Source organism: Euphorbia lathyris, chromosome 5 (assembly GCF_963576675.1).
Source record: "Euphorbia lathyris chromosome 5, ddEupLath1.1, whole genome shotgun sequence".
Classification (NCBI taxonomy): domain Eukaryota; kingdom Viridiplantae; phylum Streptophyta; class Magnoliopsida; order Malpighiales; family Euphorbiaceae; genus Euphorbia; species Euphorbia lathyris.
In genome coordinates this window covers 21,256,472-21,272,361 of record NC_088914.1, presented here as the reverse complement: position 1 = coordinate 21,272,361, position 15,890 = coordinate 21,256,472, and the positions used below count along the sequence as shown (strand labels likewise).

Below are 15,890 nucleotides of genomic sequence, written 5' to 3'. Positions count from 1 at the left end.
GTGTAGAAAAAAAGGTAAATTATAAAATTAGCTCAATTGAAAAGTCTAATTTAAAAGCGTCTAGTTTGATAAGAGATGGTGTAATGAATTTAAATATATAAACGGACCGGGGTCAGTTTTATAATTTACCCATCAAAAAATGGTTTTACAAAATGGAAATGCTCATAAGATATTGAGAAGTTTCGAGTCGGGAAGAACACTCAAAAGAGATAAAACTCTTCCAACTACTATTTACACCATTAAATTTCGAACCCGAAATCATTTTTTTGATATTAAGAAGTTTCTAACATTGGCAGGGGACGCGTAGTGCACCGGGCTGCCATTTTAAGAAGTTTCTAACATCTCCAAGACTCCAACCACCAAGTTGTTGGTCTCATGTAATGAATTTACTGTACCTTATAACAGCACACCAGAAACCAGATATTATGCAAACAAAACTACCCATCAACATATAGGTAGTTAATCTCAATCCCACCTACAATAGAATCAAATTGAATAATGTTGTACATCTTAAAAGGTTTTGAACTATGTCAATGATGATGGTGTTCCGCTCGCTAATATAATCTCTACAAAAGCTCGCATTTAGAAATTTGTATAAATTGTCAATACAAAACGAATATGGTAAACTAGCAAGTAAGTTACAACAAGAAAAAATTTATAGTAAGCTCCTAGCTGAAGAAAGATTCATTACCCAACTCATAGCTACCATTTGTTTCTCTAATAAGCTTTTATTTTCATCACCTTCTTCTTGTAATGTCTCCTGTGAATTGACTTCTTCATCCCTAAGAAAAACAGCAGAGCCCCAAAAAGTGCCATATTCTATATTGGCAAACATGTACTATAATTAGTATTTCGTGAAGCCCGGGATAATGTATGCTTATTCTAACATGGAGAAACAAAAGAGGTAACTACCTGAGTGAATTTGATGAAAAGTTGATTGAATTCTTTCTCTTCACTTTCATAATTGTAGAAATCATATAGTATGGGAGTAAAAGTCATCTGATGCAGAAGCTGTATAGAGATGGGAACGTTAAGTTTTCAATAGTCAACTCATATTCATAGGATATTGATGACAGTATTGAAATCAACTACATGGGATAGGCTTTATACTGACCAGGAGAAAAGCTCCAAGAGAGCTGCCAAAAATGAACAGGATGCCTCCGATGCCCTTGAGAGCTATAGCTGCAGCAACTACATGTTTGATCTGTGCATATATTGATAAAAATTGTTATTGACAACAACACAACATCTTATTTCTAATTACTGAGTCCAAAATAATTAGTCGTATGCACTTCTCATGCTTTGTCCATACAATTCCAACCCCTTGATCTTTGTTGTGCGGATTTAACGAAAGATAAATAAACAAAGAAGCGAAACACAGATTTACGTGGTTCACCAACGTTGTGTTGGCTAGTCCACGAGCAGAAGGAGAATAGTATTTATTAGGAGGCGAAAGATCAGATTACAAATTAGGTTTACATAATAGAGTATTTATAGTACCCACGATATCTAACCTAAACCGACTTGGAACCCACGATACCGAATCCAAATAGAAAACCGAAATACAATACTAATCCGAATAGGAAACAAGATTTACCATCGAGCCGGGGGGCACCACCGACTCACTGACCGGGCAGCGAGACCCCGTTGCTTCCTGTCGTAGTGTGTTATACTGATTCAAGGCATTACGGACAATCTCCAATATGTAACACTTGTTTAGAAACACAGTGTCTATATTTAAGTGGACCAGTATAGTCATGGGCGGATCTAGGGGGGGTAGGGGAGGGTCTCCCGACCCTCCGACCCTCCGGAACACCCTTGACGAATAGTGGTCCAGTCCCGAGAAGCCCCCCCAAAATATTTAAAATTAGTACTTATAATGTAAAATGTGATTGTATGACATAAAACTAAGTTTGCGTAGTTGGTTGTAGTGATAATCACAGGAATCTCTACATCCAATTGGTCCCATGTTCGAGTCTCCCTCTCTTCAATTTTTATCTCATTTTAATTTTTTCCCTTAAACATCATTCTCCTTTATTATTTTTAATTGTATTTTTTTAGTTACAAAATTCATGACCGAGAAGACAATTTGATGAATAATTTCTCCAATTGACCAAACTTGTCAACGTTAGGGATAAAATTGTTGTTGGCTGCCAACATTAAGGGTAAAATTGCACAATTTTATACGTTAGAGGTAAAATTATTCTTAGGTGTAAATATTAGAGTATTTTTGCACCTTATCCTTACTTTATATTGAATCTCAGTTGTTTTGTACCTTAATGTTTCCAATTATGATCAAATTTACCCTTATATTATCAAAAATTTGAAAATTTTGATTTGACTACTATGAATCAAAGCCTTAAGTCGTTATTAAGAAAAAAAAATATTCATGCAATGTAGCCCCTCCGGACCTTGAGCTGTGGCTCCGCCACTGAGTATAGTTCAATCCTAAATGAAAAGTACCTCACAAAATTCCAACAAAACTAGTTTTATCTTCAATAACCACAGTAAATATGAAGCAATTACTACGAAATCTGAGTTAAGAAAACTCTGTGAAACATGTTGCATGTAGAAGCCACCAAATTTACACTAATTATTACGCATTCTGGTTGTTACCCAAATTCTACTTCTTAGTCACTGACTCACTGGTTTCGTTACGTGAACGGGATTATTAGAATATTCACTGGGAGAACGAATCAGATGCCTTCCACATTGCTTAATTAGGGAGCTACATATATGGCTCTTTATATATGTGAGGCAATCCTCCTCCTTCAAGATATCTTTTGGGACGAGGTAAGCTTTTGTTTAAATGTTGTCAGAGCTTTATTGAATGTTGGGAAGTCAGTGATATTTGCTTCATGCTCTTGATGGCCCTAGGCGTGAGGGGGTGTGTTGGATATCTCACATTGCCTAATTAGGGAGCTATATAACTCTTTATATATGTAAGGCAAACCCTCCTCCTTCGAGGTACCTTTTGGGTGAGTTAGGCCCTTTGTTTACAGTTTCCTACGCACTTAAGCTAAGCACAACATTGCCACCTAAAAAAATGCATGGTGACCCAAAGCTGCAGATAAAATAGTATTATGAACTCAACACTGAAAAAACTAATCATAGTGTCGTATCGTATCTTATCTTCTTGATTGACAAAGGACAACCCTTTTTAACGTTTCTTGTTTTATTCTTACTAACACAATCTTTATAACCTCTCAATCTTATAAAAGTTTGACAGTGCGTTTACATGCGTACTTCGGGGAGAGAGGGAAAGAGAGAGAGACTCACTTCAATTTCTGGAACTTCTATGCCAGCATAAGATTGCACATGACTGCTAAAGACACCATATTTCGGCTTGAAAGTCTTTGCTGCAGGTCCCCCATCAACTCCATATTCATTAAACCTATAAAAGAAAACGTGTCATGATATATTATTGATAGAAACCCAAACACTTCGACATAGTAAAAGAGAAAAATGGAATTGACATTGTATTTCTTTCTCTACTAACCAGAAAGGATACAAGCCAGAACATACTACAATTACCACAGTAATAGAAAAGAAAAACAACGATAGAATGAGTTGTGAGATGAACCCAATCCCCACACGAATGAGAGCAGAGCCTAGCTCAATAAGTGTCCACATAACCGAATTATGCCTACCTCTCCCTAAATGTCCTTAATTTGGTGTCCTAAATGTCCAAAGTGTCCTAGGTACGTGTCCTAAAGTCTTTTCCTATGTGTCTTGTCTACATGTCTTAAGCTTTCTGCTCTCTCATTCAATAACAGCACGAAAGGCAGTTATGCAGCCGTTACAAGTCTTAATACAGGCTCTATGTATACATGAAAAACTGAATAAGAAGGCAAAGACAGGATTTCAGTCAATTTAGTTTCAGAAATCAAAGGGTTCTCTGTAAATGAGCCTTTATTTTTATTCTTTTTAGTCAACATAGATTATGACTCTCATTACTAGATCTCAGTTCTATAACAATGCCTGAGTTACCCCTACAGCAGAGTACAACTCACTGCCCTTTTGCCAGCTATGCATAACTAACTCTCACACCTTGCATCCCTTCCATCCTTCTACAATGTTCCTGCTTCTTATGTGGAGATTTCCTAATTTGATCCAGCAATACGCCGTCCTCTATATTATAATCAATCATCCAAAATTCTGTGTATACATGTAACTTTCATCGGTCTAGTGAAGATAAATGCAATATAACTGTTTTAGTATTGAATAACCTTATTATGAGTATTTTTCAAAAACTAAGGAATTGTTAGCTTAAACTTACTTTTCTGCTCAGGAAAATGTCCAACCAAACTAATATTTGTTTTCTACATATTCTACTTTTAAAATAACAAACAAGAATCTTAATGGCAACTAACCACTAATTCATAAATGAATCTAAATGGAATTAAGTGTTGCACCACTTATGCAAGATAAGTAGATAGTAAAACAAATGCAAAGATTCAATCATCTCCTAGCTTTCACTTGTAAAATAGTTTTTTTCTTTTAGTCTGTTTAATATGAAGATAAACATTTAAGCAAATTTCGTAGCATGAATTATGCCAGATCTAAATGGACAAATAAAAATTGCACAAATCGAAGTTGCTACATTTTCTACTTTCTTGTTCACCGTTATCTTGGGAAAAAAAACTAGCAAGAAAAAAAAATACTTATATGTAAATAATCTTCATTTTTCCCAAGAAAATTTCAATATCCATGACACCCAATGCATGACAACAGTGTAACAACTACAAGAGGGTTAGCTCAGATCCATCGATAAAATTCTTCTCGAGGTTGCAGGTTCAAACAACAGAAACATCCCCCTCCTAATAGCTCCTAAAGCTAGTACATCAATTAGAGCATTAATATTCTGAAATCACTTTTCTTCATCCACCAAAAGACCCTTTAAACATTTCACATACCAAAAATCAATGCCAATTACACATGCAATATCTTCTCTCTATGAAGAGTTACATAAATATCCACTTATTCTGACTAAAGTTAGTATATTGGAACTCTTGAATCTATTAGAGTATGAAAATTCTAGAATTAGATTTTGTTCATCCACAACAATACTTCAAAATAAATATACAAGTAAACAAAGAAAACTAAATTCCCAACTAGTAAATAAATAGGAGCAAAAAAATATTTTGAGTCCTCTCCTCTATCAAGAGAACATCATAATTTATCCAATCCAAGAACAAAAACGGGCACAAACCACCTTAGTCGATTTTCCCTCATTTTATTTTCAATAGATATAACCCCTACTTTTGTCCTAATTATTTCATTATTCACCCGATCCATTTCTCGTATAATTTATAGAGGTTTTACTGTAGCTCCAGTATAACTGAGTTAATTCTTATTACCTGATCCTAGCCATTCTGAGAACATCAAGTGTCTCAACCAATAAACCCAAGTTCAAATTTTTACTTTTCCTACTCCCATAAGGGTTCCGAAATCTTAACCTAAAGTCTCTGATAAAACCCCAATAGCACCTATAAAACCCAAGTTTTCTTCATCTCCCAGTAAACCACATCTTCTTCTCTTCAAATTAATTTACAATTCGAATGATAAATAAATACCTAAATAGGTGGAGAAATCCATAAAGTGACTTAAGACATTAGTTTGACTTCGAAACTACCAAAAGCAATTGACAGAAAGTTGAAAGAAAAATGCACATGCAGATCCATATAAGGTTAGAACATAAAAATACAAGAAACAGATCCAAAGGAAATCAACAAACACGGAAGAATGAAATAAATGAAAAGGAAGAGATGAATCAGATGAATAATATGAAACTTACTCTTGGTAAGCAGAAAGTATGAAAACAGAGGCAAAGAGGAGCCGTCCAAGAAACGAAGTGAAACCCATTGATTTTGTTTCTCGTTTGAAGACAGGAAGAGACTAGAGAGAGAGAGAGAGAGGAGCAGTTGATCTCTCTCTTCCTTCGTTTGCTTCAGGACAGGGACAGAGTAGCTTGATTGATGGGTCCTCTCCTTTTGGGGATTTTAGTAATCTACTGTTTTTTCTTATTACACCCTTGTCAAGTTTTGACTATTATAGTTGAGGTTAAAAACCTATTATATATTTATATTTGATTCATTCAGATTTGTTCAGGAGTGTTTTAGAGACATTTTTACGTAATAAAAAAATAAAAATTAAAAAAATTTAATTAATTAAAAATAATAGATTTATATTTATAATATATTAAATAATTACTAGCTCATTAATTAAAATAATAAAAGAAAGTAACAGTTACAGGAAGATGAAAATACACAAAGCAAAGGAAATTCAAAAGTCATAAATAAACTTCTATATAAAGCATGATAGATAGTATTCCATCATTATATTCATTGGTCATGATAGATAGTATTATGTTTCTGAAGGTAATTATTCAATTTTTTTCATATGTTGTAGTTATTTTGTTCTCAATTATGTTCTTGTTTTATTTTTATTAAACAATAGTTATTATAGTTTCATCTTTCAAAACCATTTCTGTTGTTACCCAGGTTCTATTCCTCTCGCTACCTTATCCATGTTTTCTTTTTTATTTGTCTTTTTTTTCAAACTAATGTCTCCAATTGAAGAAATCCAATAGAAATAGAAGATTCGTGAACTAAAATCGAAAAACACAAATGTGTCAAAAATTGCAAGAAATTCTTATGTTTCTCGAGATAATTATTAGATTTTTTCATATGTTATAGTTATTTTTGTTCTCAATTGTGTTGTTTTTTTATTTTTATTAATCAATAGTTGTTATAGTTTTATATTTCAGAGATGAAATTTCACTTCTGTCGTTACCCAGGTTCCATACATCTCGCTAGGGCTGGCACAGTTCGGTCCAAGTCGGGGATTCATGAATCTCCAGTATTAGATTGAAATTCGGAGATTAATAAAAGGAAATCTCCAGGATTGGATTAAAAGAATAAATCTCCAGAATTTATTTGTCCTAAAATTTCAGTCCAGTCCAGTTCGGGGATTCGGAAATTCGGTTCTGGTCCAATCAAATATAATTTTTCGGTGATTCAGATAAATATCTAATATTTTAAGTCCTAAAAAATAAATTAAAAATTTAATTTACAAGATAATAAAATATAGAATTTTATTATCTTACATAACTTGAAATAAATAATATTTTTTTAGGAAGTAAACAGCGTTCATTAAAAGTTACAGTAGACAACAAGGCTAAAAAAACCCACAAAAATCAAAGTTACAAAATAATAAATCGATAAAAACAAACTTGTCAAATGCCTTTTGATATCCTAATGCAACATCTAACATCAAATAGGTGTTATTCCACCTAGTGGGGCAATCATAGCATAATGCTCTAGTATAATTAATACCTGACGACACACAACAACGTTTAAACATAGCCAATCTTTGTAGGCTGTTTCGGATATATCTAACCACAATTCTAATTCTTTTGATTGAACCATCCACTAGTTTAAGACCATCTTTGACAATTAGATTAAGAATGCGAGAACAACACCTCATATGAAAAGACACTCCATCCAACACAAGTGCATTCTTTTTTACTAATCTTTTCTTCAATTGTTCAATAGCAACATCATTTGTTGAAGCATTGTCAACAGTAATGCACATGACCCTAGTCAACCCCCATTGATCCATGCAAGAACTAATAGAATTAGCAAGATGAACCCCTTTATGACTCTCTATCACACAAAAATTCAAAATTTTCTTATGTACATACCAATCACTATTAACAAAGTGAGCAGTTAAACACATATATGACAAATTTTGAATACTTGTCCAAGTATCTGTAGTGAATGACACTCTTTGACATTGAGAATTGACTAAAGCTTTCAATTTAATTTTTTCTGTGTTGAACAAAGCAAAACAATCCCTAGTAATAGTTCTCCTTGAAGGGATTTTGAATTCTGGAAGATTATTAGCACAAAACGTCTTAAACCCAGGTTTCTCAACAGTTCTAAAGGGCATTTCATCTATCACAAACATTTTAACCAAATCTTTTCTACAAGATTCCTGATCAAAATGATGAAAAGCTAATTTTCCTTGTTCTTTATCAACTGGCTTGTTAAAGATTAAAATTGTCTGAGCTTTGTCTTTAGTGGTTTGTGCTTTAGTCAAGTCTTTTTTGTGTGGAAATTTTTGACAAGATTCTCTCAAATGTTTCCATAATGATGAAGTGTCTTTCTCGGATTTTCCTTGATAATTCCTATGACACCAAATACATGTAACTCTCCCCGTCTCAACTCCTTTTGAATCAAGAATTTTCTCAAAGTGATCCCAAACATAAGATCTATACTTCTTATCATTATGCAAAGTAGAATGAGCACATGTTGAGTTTGGAAGCGTAGAAGAGCCAATAAGGTCACTTTGAAGACTTGGATCATTGCTCATGTTATCACCTTCAATATGTGATTGTGGTCGTGGAGGCTGCATAGAGCTGTATGTAACATCATCTGTTGATGAACTATCACATGTTGATTTTCTCTTGCTACCCGAAGAACATTCTCCCTTCATTACAAGAAAAATATATAGTTAGTATAGAACTATTCAATAAAAAAACAGAATTACGAGTTTAGAAATGATATTTTTCATTACATCTTTTCTTACAATACTAGTACAAGCTAAATGTTAATGGGGGTATTATCATTGTATTATAACTATTTTCTTTTTCATCTTTTCATGCTGACAATAAAATATTTACAGGAAACAAGTAAGATAACCATATATATTTCATGTTTTATATATACAAAAATTAAAGCATAATATTTAAAAACAAATTGGTTAACCAGCTTTATTAGACAAATCAAACAAAAATTCTAATCTGATTATATTACCTTCATCCATTGATATGTAAATACAAACCATATATTAAATTAAAACTACTTCAGCACAAAACAATATGAAACTTTTATTCTAAAGACAAAAACCATGGCCTGACATGAAACAAATAAATAAGAAAAACAATAAAAAACAGCAAAACTAAAATTTTCCTACTGCATAAACATAAAGTTACTTGAAATTTCAAAACAGCAAAACTAAAATTGTATAAACGGAAACGCAATGGCTTACCTAAATACCGACGCTACTGTTGGTGTGGTTTACCTAAATACCGGTGCTACTGTTGAGAGGACGGAGCAGTGGCACACGCAGTGGCGTCGCTGTTCCAAGATGTATCGCTTGAGCAATTCCAGACGCAGGACAAACGCATGTGGAATAAATGGAAACGCAGCACAAACGCAGGTGAAGTGGAGGAGTAGATGTAGCGGCTGTGTTTGTAAACATAAACGAGATTTAGAGTTGCTGTAGGGCAAGGGTTTTCTTTAGGTTATTATTTAGTTTGTAAAGTTCAATATTACCCCTGCTATACATATTCTTTTATTTTGATACTTTTATATAAAAATAATACTTATAAATTAAAATTTAATAACTTTATTTGGGGATCCATTATTAAAATATAAATTTATTATTGCTAAACTTTCGGTTATTTCAGTCCAGTTCGGTCCAATTCAATCCAATTCGGTTATCGGTCCGGTCCTGAATAAATTTCGGTCCAGTTCGGTCCAGTTCTTTGACGAAAAGTCAACGGTCCAATCTAGTTCGGTTCTCCAAAAAAGTCAACGGTCCGGTCCAATTCCGGAGTTTTTTCCTCGGATATTCAGTCCAGTCCAGTATCTCCAGGATCCGCGCCCAGCCCTACGCTACCTTATCCATGTTTTCTTTTTTATTTGTCTTTTTTAAAGGCTTAATGCTTCTCCGGCCCCCTTAACTTGTCCAAATTGGTCATTTTACCTCTCCAACTCATCGAATGTCCTATTTACCCCCCTTAACTCCATAAAAATGGTATTTCTCACCCCCTTAACTTGTCCAAATTTGTCATTTTACCCCTTCTCAACTCATCGAATATCCTATTTACCCTCTTAACTCCATAAAAGTGGTATTTCTCATCACTTATGATCTTATTTACCCTCTTAACTCCATAAAAATGGTATTTCTTATCTCCTTATAGTAGTAAAAAAAGTTGAAAAGAGAAAGAACGAATAAAGAATACAAATAACAAGAACATTAATATAAACAAATTAAATACATTATATGTAAGGATAATGTACCAAAATAGGCCTATGATTTTTGGGGAAGTATCAATTTAGGTTCCACTTACAAAATAGCATAAATATAGGTTTAACGTTTAAAAAAAGTTAAATTTAGGCTTCAATAACGGATTGTAAGGGATGAAAAATACCATTTTTATGGAGTTAAGGGGGTAAATAGAACATTCTATGAGTTGGGGGGATAAATGGACAAGTTGATGGGGTGAAAAATACCATTTTTATGGAGTTAAGGGGGGTAAATAGGACATTCGATGAGTTGAGGGGGTAAAATGACCAATTTGAACAAGTTAAGGGGGCTGAGAAAGCATTAGGCCTTTTTTAAATGAATAAACTAAAGATTTTGTATATTTGCATTCTTTTTTAGTATATGTTGCTAGGTGTTACCGTTTCGATTGTTAACTCTAACTAAAATTTAGATTTTCGGCTTTATATGAACTCAATTGTTAGCTTTAATTGAAGTTAAATTAATTTTGCTAATTCGGAACCTGTTGAAATCCATTCATTTTTTATAGTTTGAGTTTATCTAAATGATATGGATTGTATTTTTTTATTTTCATGCATTTTGGTACAAATAGATATAAAGTTTCACACAATAGTTGTTTATTAAAGTTTGAGACATATTGAAGAAAATATTAAAGAGGTATTGAAATATTATACTTACAATGAAGTCTATTTTAATTATAAATTATGTTATATTATTATTATTATTATTATTATCAAGGAGTTATTTTTTCCAGTTCTTTCGACAAATAGATTGTAAACGTCTAATACACTTGATAAGATGTTTATTCTCGAAGAATTTGGATTATGCTAGATACGAATTCAAAATGAAGGTAAATAAAAATTAATTAGGGAATGTGCTACAGTGATTCGATCAGCCTTGGAGGATCCTCACGGCTCCTGGTAATCGTCTCTGTGCGGGGAGCGGTCCCTGTGCACACTCCGACGATCAAGACAGTTAGATATCCAAGGAGACTATCAAAGGAAATATTCGAAGAGTTATGAGGTTACCCGATAGTGTAGTCAAAACAATGTCCATGTCTCTTCTCCCTGCTAGGGGTATTTATAGGAAGTTGGGGTGGCCTCATGGGCCTAGCTTCTTGGGCCCTTGGGCCTTATGATATTCCGAATCAAGTAGTCCCCCCTGATGCGTCCCCACCTAGGTTAGAGATGGGAACTCACTAAGGGATAAGTGTACCCCGTCGTTATCAAGTAATAAATTTCTGGTTTAAGTCCAGGTTATCGTCCACAGGATTTATTTCTGCAAGTACCGAGCTACTCGATCTCGGATGTTATCTAGGCTTAGGGGGGTTTTGAGTTGGTTTGTTTATATTAATCTACTCCTAGGTTGAATTATACTAATCCTAGCTAAGTTATCTAATTCTAACTAAGTTATCTAATTCTAGCTAAGTTATTCTACGCCTAACTAAGTTACTCTACCCCTAATTGATCTTTTACCAATGCAATTAACCGAATGAACATGAAGGGATACGATGATAATGAAAATAGAATGTTTAAACAATTGAATTGAAACTAAGTCACTTGTGTCCAAGGCGATTAACCCGACCTATCCTCCTAAAGTCCCTAGTTCGTGATTCCCTTGTAAGGTCGAAACTAGCTCTAAGGCTCAGTAATTTGGGCTTAATCTTCTATAGGGTTGTCAATCCTATAGGCACTGACTAGGTCAGATTCAGCTCGCAATATGTGCCAACCTAATTTTGGGATTATCGAATGAGTTAAACCAATCAGACAAAGCGTAAGACAAATATTAAAACATCAAAACAATTGAATAAACAAGAACTATAATATATATCAAAGATGGAAACATTGTCACGAAGTTACAATAAACCTAGAATTCATAGCATGTATCAGAGGCTAGACAGAATGTAAAAGAAGAAAAATCCCTTTCAGGGAACCTGTCTACCAATGCAGGTGTCTTTCTAGGACTTAAGGATGAAGCTTGAGTAATCCTCGGTGAATGGAGCTTCGGAGGTGTCTTCAATGGAGGTTTGAAGGATATGGAGGAGGTGGAGAGGATTTCTCAAGGTGAAAAGCTAAGTAAATTACAAAGGAAAAAGATCTCTAATTTACAATGGAAAAATCCTATTTATAGACGCGTCTCGGGCCTCGTTTTGACCTATTTTCGTGTCTTTATTGGTGTAGGAAGACGTGGGGCCGAACGTGTCTTCGTGGGGGCGGAATTGGTCTTTTTGACCAATTCCCGTAGGGCTGCTCGCCGAGCAGGGAAGGCTGCTTGGCGAGCAGGGCTGCTCGCGCCGAGCAGGCGCCTAGCGCCCTGCTCGGCGAGCAGGCCACCAGGGGCCTGCTCGGCGAGCAGAAATGGCCCGTGGGGCCCTGCTCCCCGAGCGTTTTCGCCCGAAGCGTGCTCGATTCATGCCGAGTGACTTCTATGCCCTTTTTCGTCCGAACTTACACCTGCACACGCATAAAAACTCCAAAAAACATTAGTCCAAAAGCCAAATTGATCCGTCAATCGCCTATTTTGAGCAAACGCTCCGTTTGGTGCGACTTTTGACGGACCAATTAGCTTTAAAAGATAACGGAATTCTACTATGCATGCTATTTTGGCCGTATTTGCCTAAATTGATCATAAAACGAGCCTAAACGAAAAAAAGTAAATAGAACGTTTCCAATTCCTAACTAACTCACACAAAAGCATTTAAATGCGAGAATTGCTCGCTTATTAACCAAATAACTCTAAAACCCGTCCTAAAACCGTACCCAAAGATAGGGGTTTTTGACCCCTATCAAACCTCCTCGCACTTAAAACTTTACTTGTCCCCAAGTAAACTAAAAACTAAACCCGCCATCACAAGCAAGCTAGAAAACCTCCCGGTTTGACTAGGTGCTTGACACAACTTCGAGCATATGTAATTACATGCATTCGGAAATACAAAGTAGAGACACGATATCCAAAAGCCGCATTTCAATTATCATGGGTCATAGTTTTAAGCAAATGGACACATGTTCAATTAAACGAGTTTAAGGGGATCGCTAAGTAAAACACCTCACCATAGGTAGTTCACTCGTTCACACAATTTTGGTGGCTAAAGTGTTTACTCTCGGCTTATGTTCTTGCTTAGGATTACGTTGATTTTGCACGTTCATCCGAGTTCCTCTACTATGCTATATGACTCCGATGATATCAAAAACAGCCTCTAATTGGGGTTGTAATGTGGTTAGAGGGTTAAAGGTACAACAAGGGTTAAAAGTTCTAGCGCTACAAAAACAAAGTTAAAATGGCTTTAGCAAATACGAAGTGACTGGGCTTTTTATTCATCCCTTATTATTTTTTATTTTTTTTTGGGATGTTTTCTTGAGACGTTTTTTATTTTTAGGAACTGGGGAATGAAGTTTTTCCCCTTTTGTTCGTCTCTTTTCTTTTCTTTTTCTGTTTCTGTTTTTCTCTTTTTCTTTTTGGGGTAGTGATGCTCATTCACTTCTTAGCCTTTTGGCTTGCTACTGAAATGCCATAAACAAAGGTAAAGCGCTAGAAGAAAGCAAAGGCTCAATTTCGAGCTTTGCAAAAACAAAGGTTAAATAGCAAACCAAGTTGTGGTTTGCAAAAACGGGTTAGAACGAAAGAAAAATCTACAAACTACAAAAAATTTTATTCATCCCTTATTATTTTTTATTTTTTTTTTTGGGATGTTTTCTTGAGACGTTTTTTATTTTTAGGAACTGGGGAATGAAGTTTTTCCCCTTTTGTTCGTCTCTTTTCTTTTCTTTTTCTGTTTCTGTTTTTCTCTTTTTCTTTTTGGGGTAGTGATGCTCATTCACTTCTTAGCCTTTTGGCTTGCTACTGAAATGCCATAAACAAAGGTAAAGCGCTAGAAGAAAGCAAAGGCTCAATTTCGAGCTTTGCAAAAACAAAGGTTAAATAGCAAACCAAGTTGTGGTTTGCAAAAACGGGTTAGAACGAAAGAAAAATCTACAAACTACAAAAATTTCGGGTCAAAGGGGCTTCCTAGAGTGGATGAAAAAGAAAAAAATAAGGTAAAGAAAAGGATTAATTCTAATGAGGCTGATTCATCGTTTATCATCTCAAATCATTGCATGTAGGTTCAACACAGTATTAGGTGCAAAATCTGTAATCTTCCACAAGTCAAAGCATTCACACAAAAATGTCAAGAAAAAGAGCTTTTTGATGTTCGCTCTTAGGCTCAAATTCAGCTCACAATTCTTTGGGTTTCAATTTTGTGTTTACTAGTTTTCCCCAAACTCAAGTTTAATATAACATGCCTTCAATTCTTAAGTTATCTACCTAAGTAATGATTTTAGCATTTCTTCAAAAGTAGGGTCTAAATGCAAACTGTAGCTCATGCTTTTACAGATACAAGAGTTGTGTCCTACGCCTAAACTAGTTGTCATGCAATTTTAGATTCGGTTCTCAGCCCTCAAAGACAAATAACGAAGTTTAGATTCGAAGGAGGTTCACGGTTTTAGGTCCTAAACATGCAAAAACATAAACAAAACCTAAAAAATGCTAAACTAAACTAGACACGACGCAATAAAAATTTAAAATTTATACAATTTTTGTAAGTTTGTCTACCCCTCCTCCTCACACTAAAACATGCAATAAGTTCCAACATTGCATCACAAATCATGAAGTACGAGTGTAAAGAGTTAGGGTGGAGAAGACAACTTACTGATCATCTTGAAGACGGAGGATTTGGACACCCGATGTGTCTTTACCGAGATAAAGTTTGAGTCGATGTCCATTTACTTTCTGAGTGGTTCTATCATTCAACATAATCTCAACCATACCGGAGGGATGTGCATCAAGAACTGAGAATGGTCCATACCATCTACTCTTGAGCTTACCAGGGAAGAATCTCAATCGGGAGTTGTAAAGCAGCACTTGGTCGCCTTTCTGGAAGGTTTTCCGCTGTACTTTTTTATCATGCACCCTCTTGGTTCGTTCTTTATACAATTTGGCATTCTCGTAAGACTTATATCGGAGCTCATCTAGTTCATGCAGTTGTGTTAACCGTAGGTCACCTGAAAGTTTAGGGTCAAAGTTTAGAAATTTCAACGCCCAATAAGCTTTGTGCTCTAATTCAACAGGCAAGTGACAAGATTTCCCGAAAACTAAACGGTAGGGGGACATTCCTATGGGAGTCTTGAATGCTGTCCGGTATGCCCAAAGAGCATCGTCCAGTTTAAGACTCCAATCTTTCCTAGCATTCCCCACCGTTTTCTCAAGAATGCATTTTAGCTCTCTGTTTGACACTTCTACCTGGCCACTTGTCTGAGGATGGTAAGGTGTTGCGACCCTATGTGCTACGCCATACTTTTGGAGCAACGTGTCAAACTGCTTATTGCAGAAATGGGATCCCCCATCACTAATGATAGTCCGGGGGGTGCCAAATCTGGTAAAGATATTCTTTTTCAGGAATTTTATCACTACTCGAGCATCGTTTGTGGGTAAGGCTTCGGCCTCTACCCATTTAGAGACATAATCAACCGCGACAAGAATGTATTGGTTGGTGTGTGACATAGGGAAAGGTCCCATAAAGTCTATGCCCCAAACATCAAAGAGCTCACAGACGAGTATGCCTTGTTGAAGCATCTCATTCCTCCTAGAAATATTCCCTACTCTCTGACATGCATCACAATATCTAATATAACTATTGACATCACTATGCAGTTGTGGCCACCAAAGCCCACTTTGGAGGATTTTTGCTACTGTCCTATCTGGCCCAAAGTGGCCGCCTGGTTCCCTAGAGTGGCACATATTAATCACTGACTCTACCTCCTCCTCAGGTATACATCTCC

At 35.4% G+C, this 15,890-nt stretch overlaps 1 protein-coding gene across 1 annotated transcript; it reads right to left on the bottom strand.

Moving 5' to 3' along the window:
* Nucleotides 1-459: 459 nt before the first annotated feature.
* Nucleotides 460-6,020, bottom strand: LOC136231358 (uncharacterized). The gene is made up of 5 exons (XM_066020715.1): nucleotides 5,798-6,020; nucleotides 3,280-3,394; nucleotides 1,115-1,204; nucleotides 913-1,011; nucleotides 460-819 (listed from the first exon to the last, which is right to left on the bottom strand). Exons 1-5 carry the CDS (start codon nucleotides 5,863-5,865, stop codon nucleotides 718-720), a joined length of 474 nt encoding a protein of 157 aa, XP_065876787.1. The 5' UTR covers nucleotides 5,866-6,020; the 3' UTR covers nucleotides 460-717.
* Between the last annotated feature and the right edge of the window lie 9,870 nt (nucleotides 6,021-15,890).

Bases quoted from the DNA above. Each gene is read 5' to 3' on its own strand.
- LOC136231358 (XM_066020715.1), bottom strand. From the start codon at position 5,865: ATGGGTTTCACTTCGTTTCTTGGACGGCTCCTCTTTGCCTCTGTTTTC. The intron at 3,395-5,797 runs GTAAGTTTCATA...TTTCTTTTATAG, and splicing joins ATACTTTCTGCTTACCAAGA to GTTTAATGAATATGGAGTTG. The intron at 1,205-3,279 runs GTGAGTCTCTCT...ATATATGCACAG, and splicing joins TAGAAGTTCCAGAAATTGAA to ATCAAACATGTAGTTGCTGC.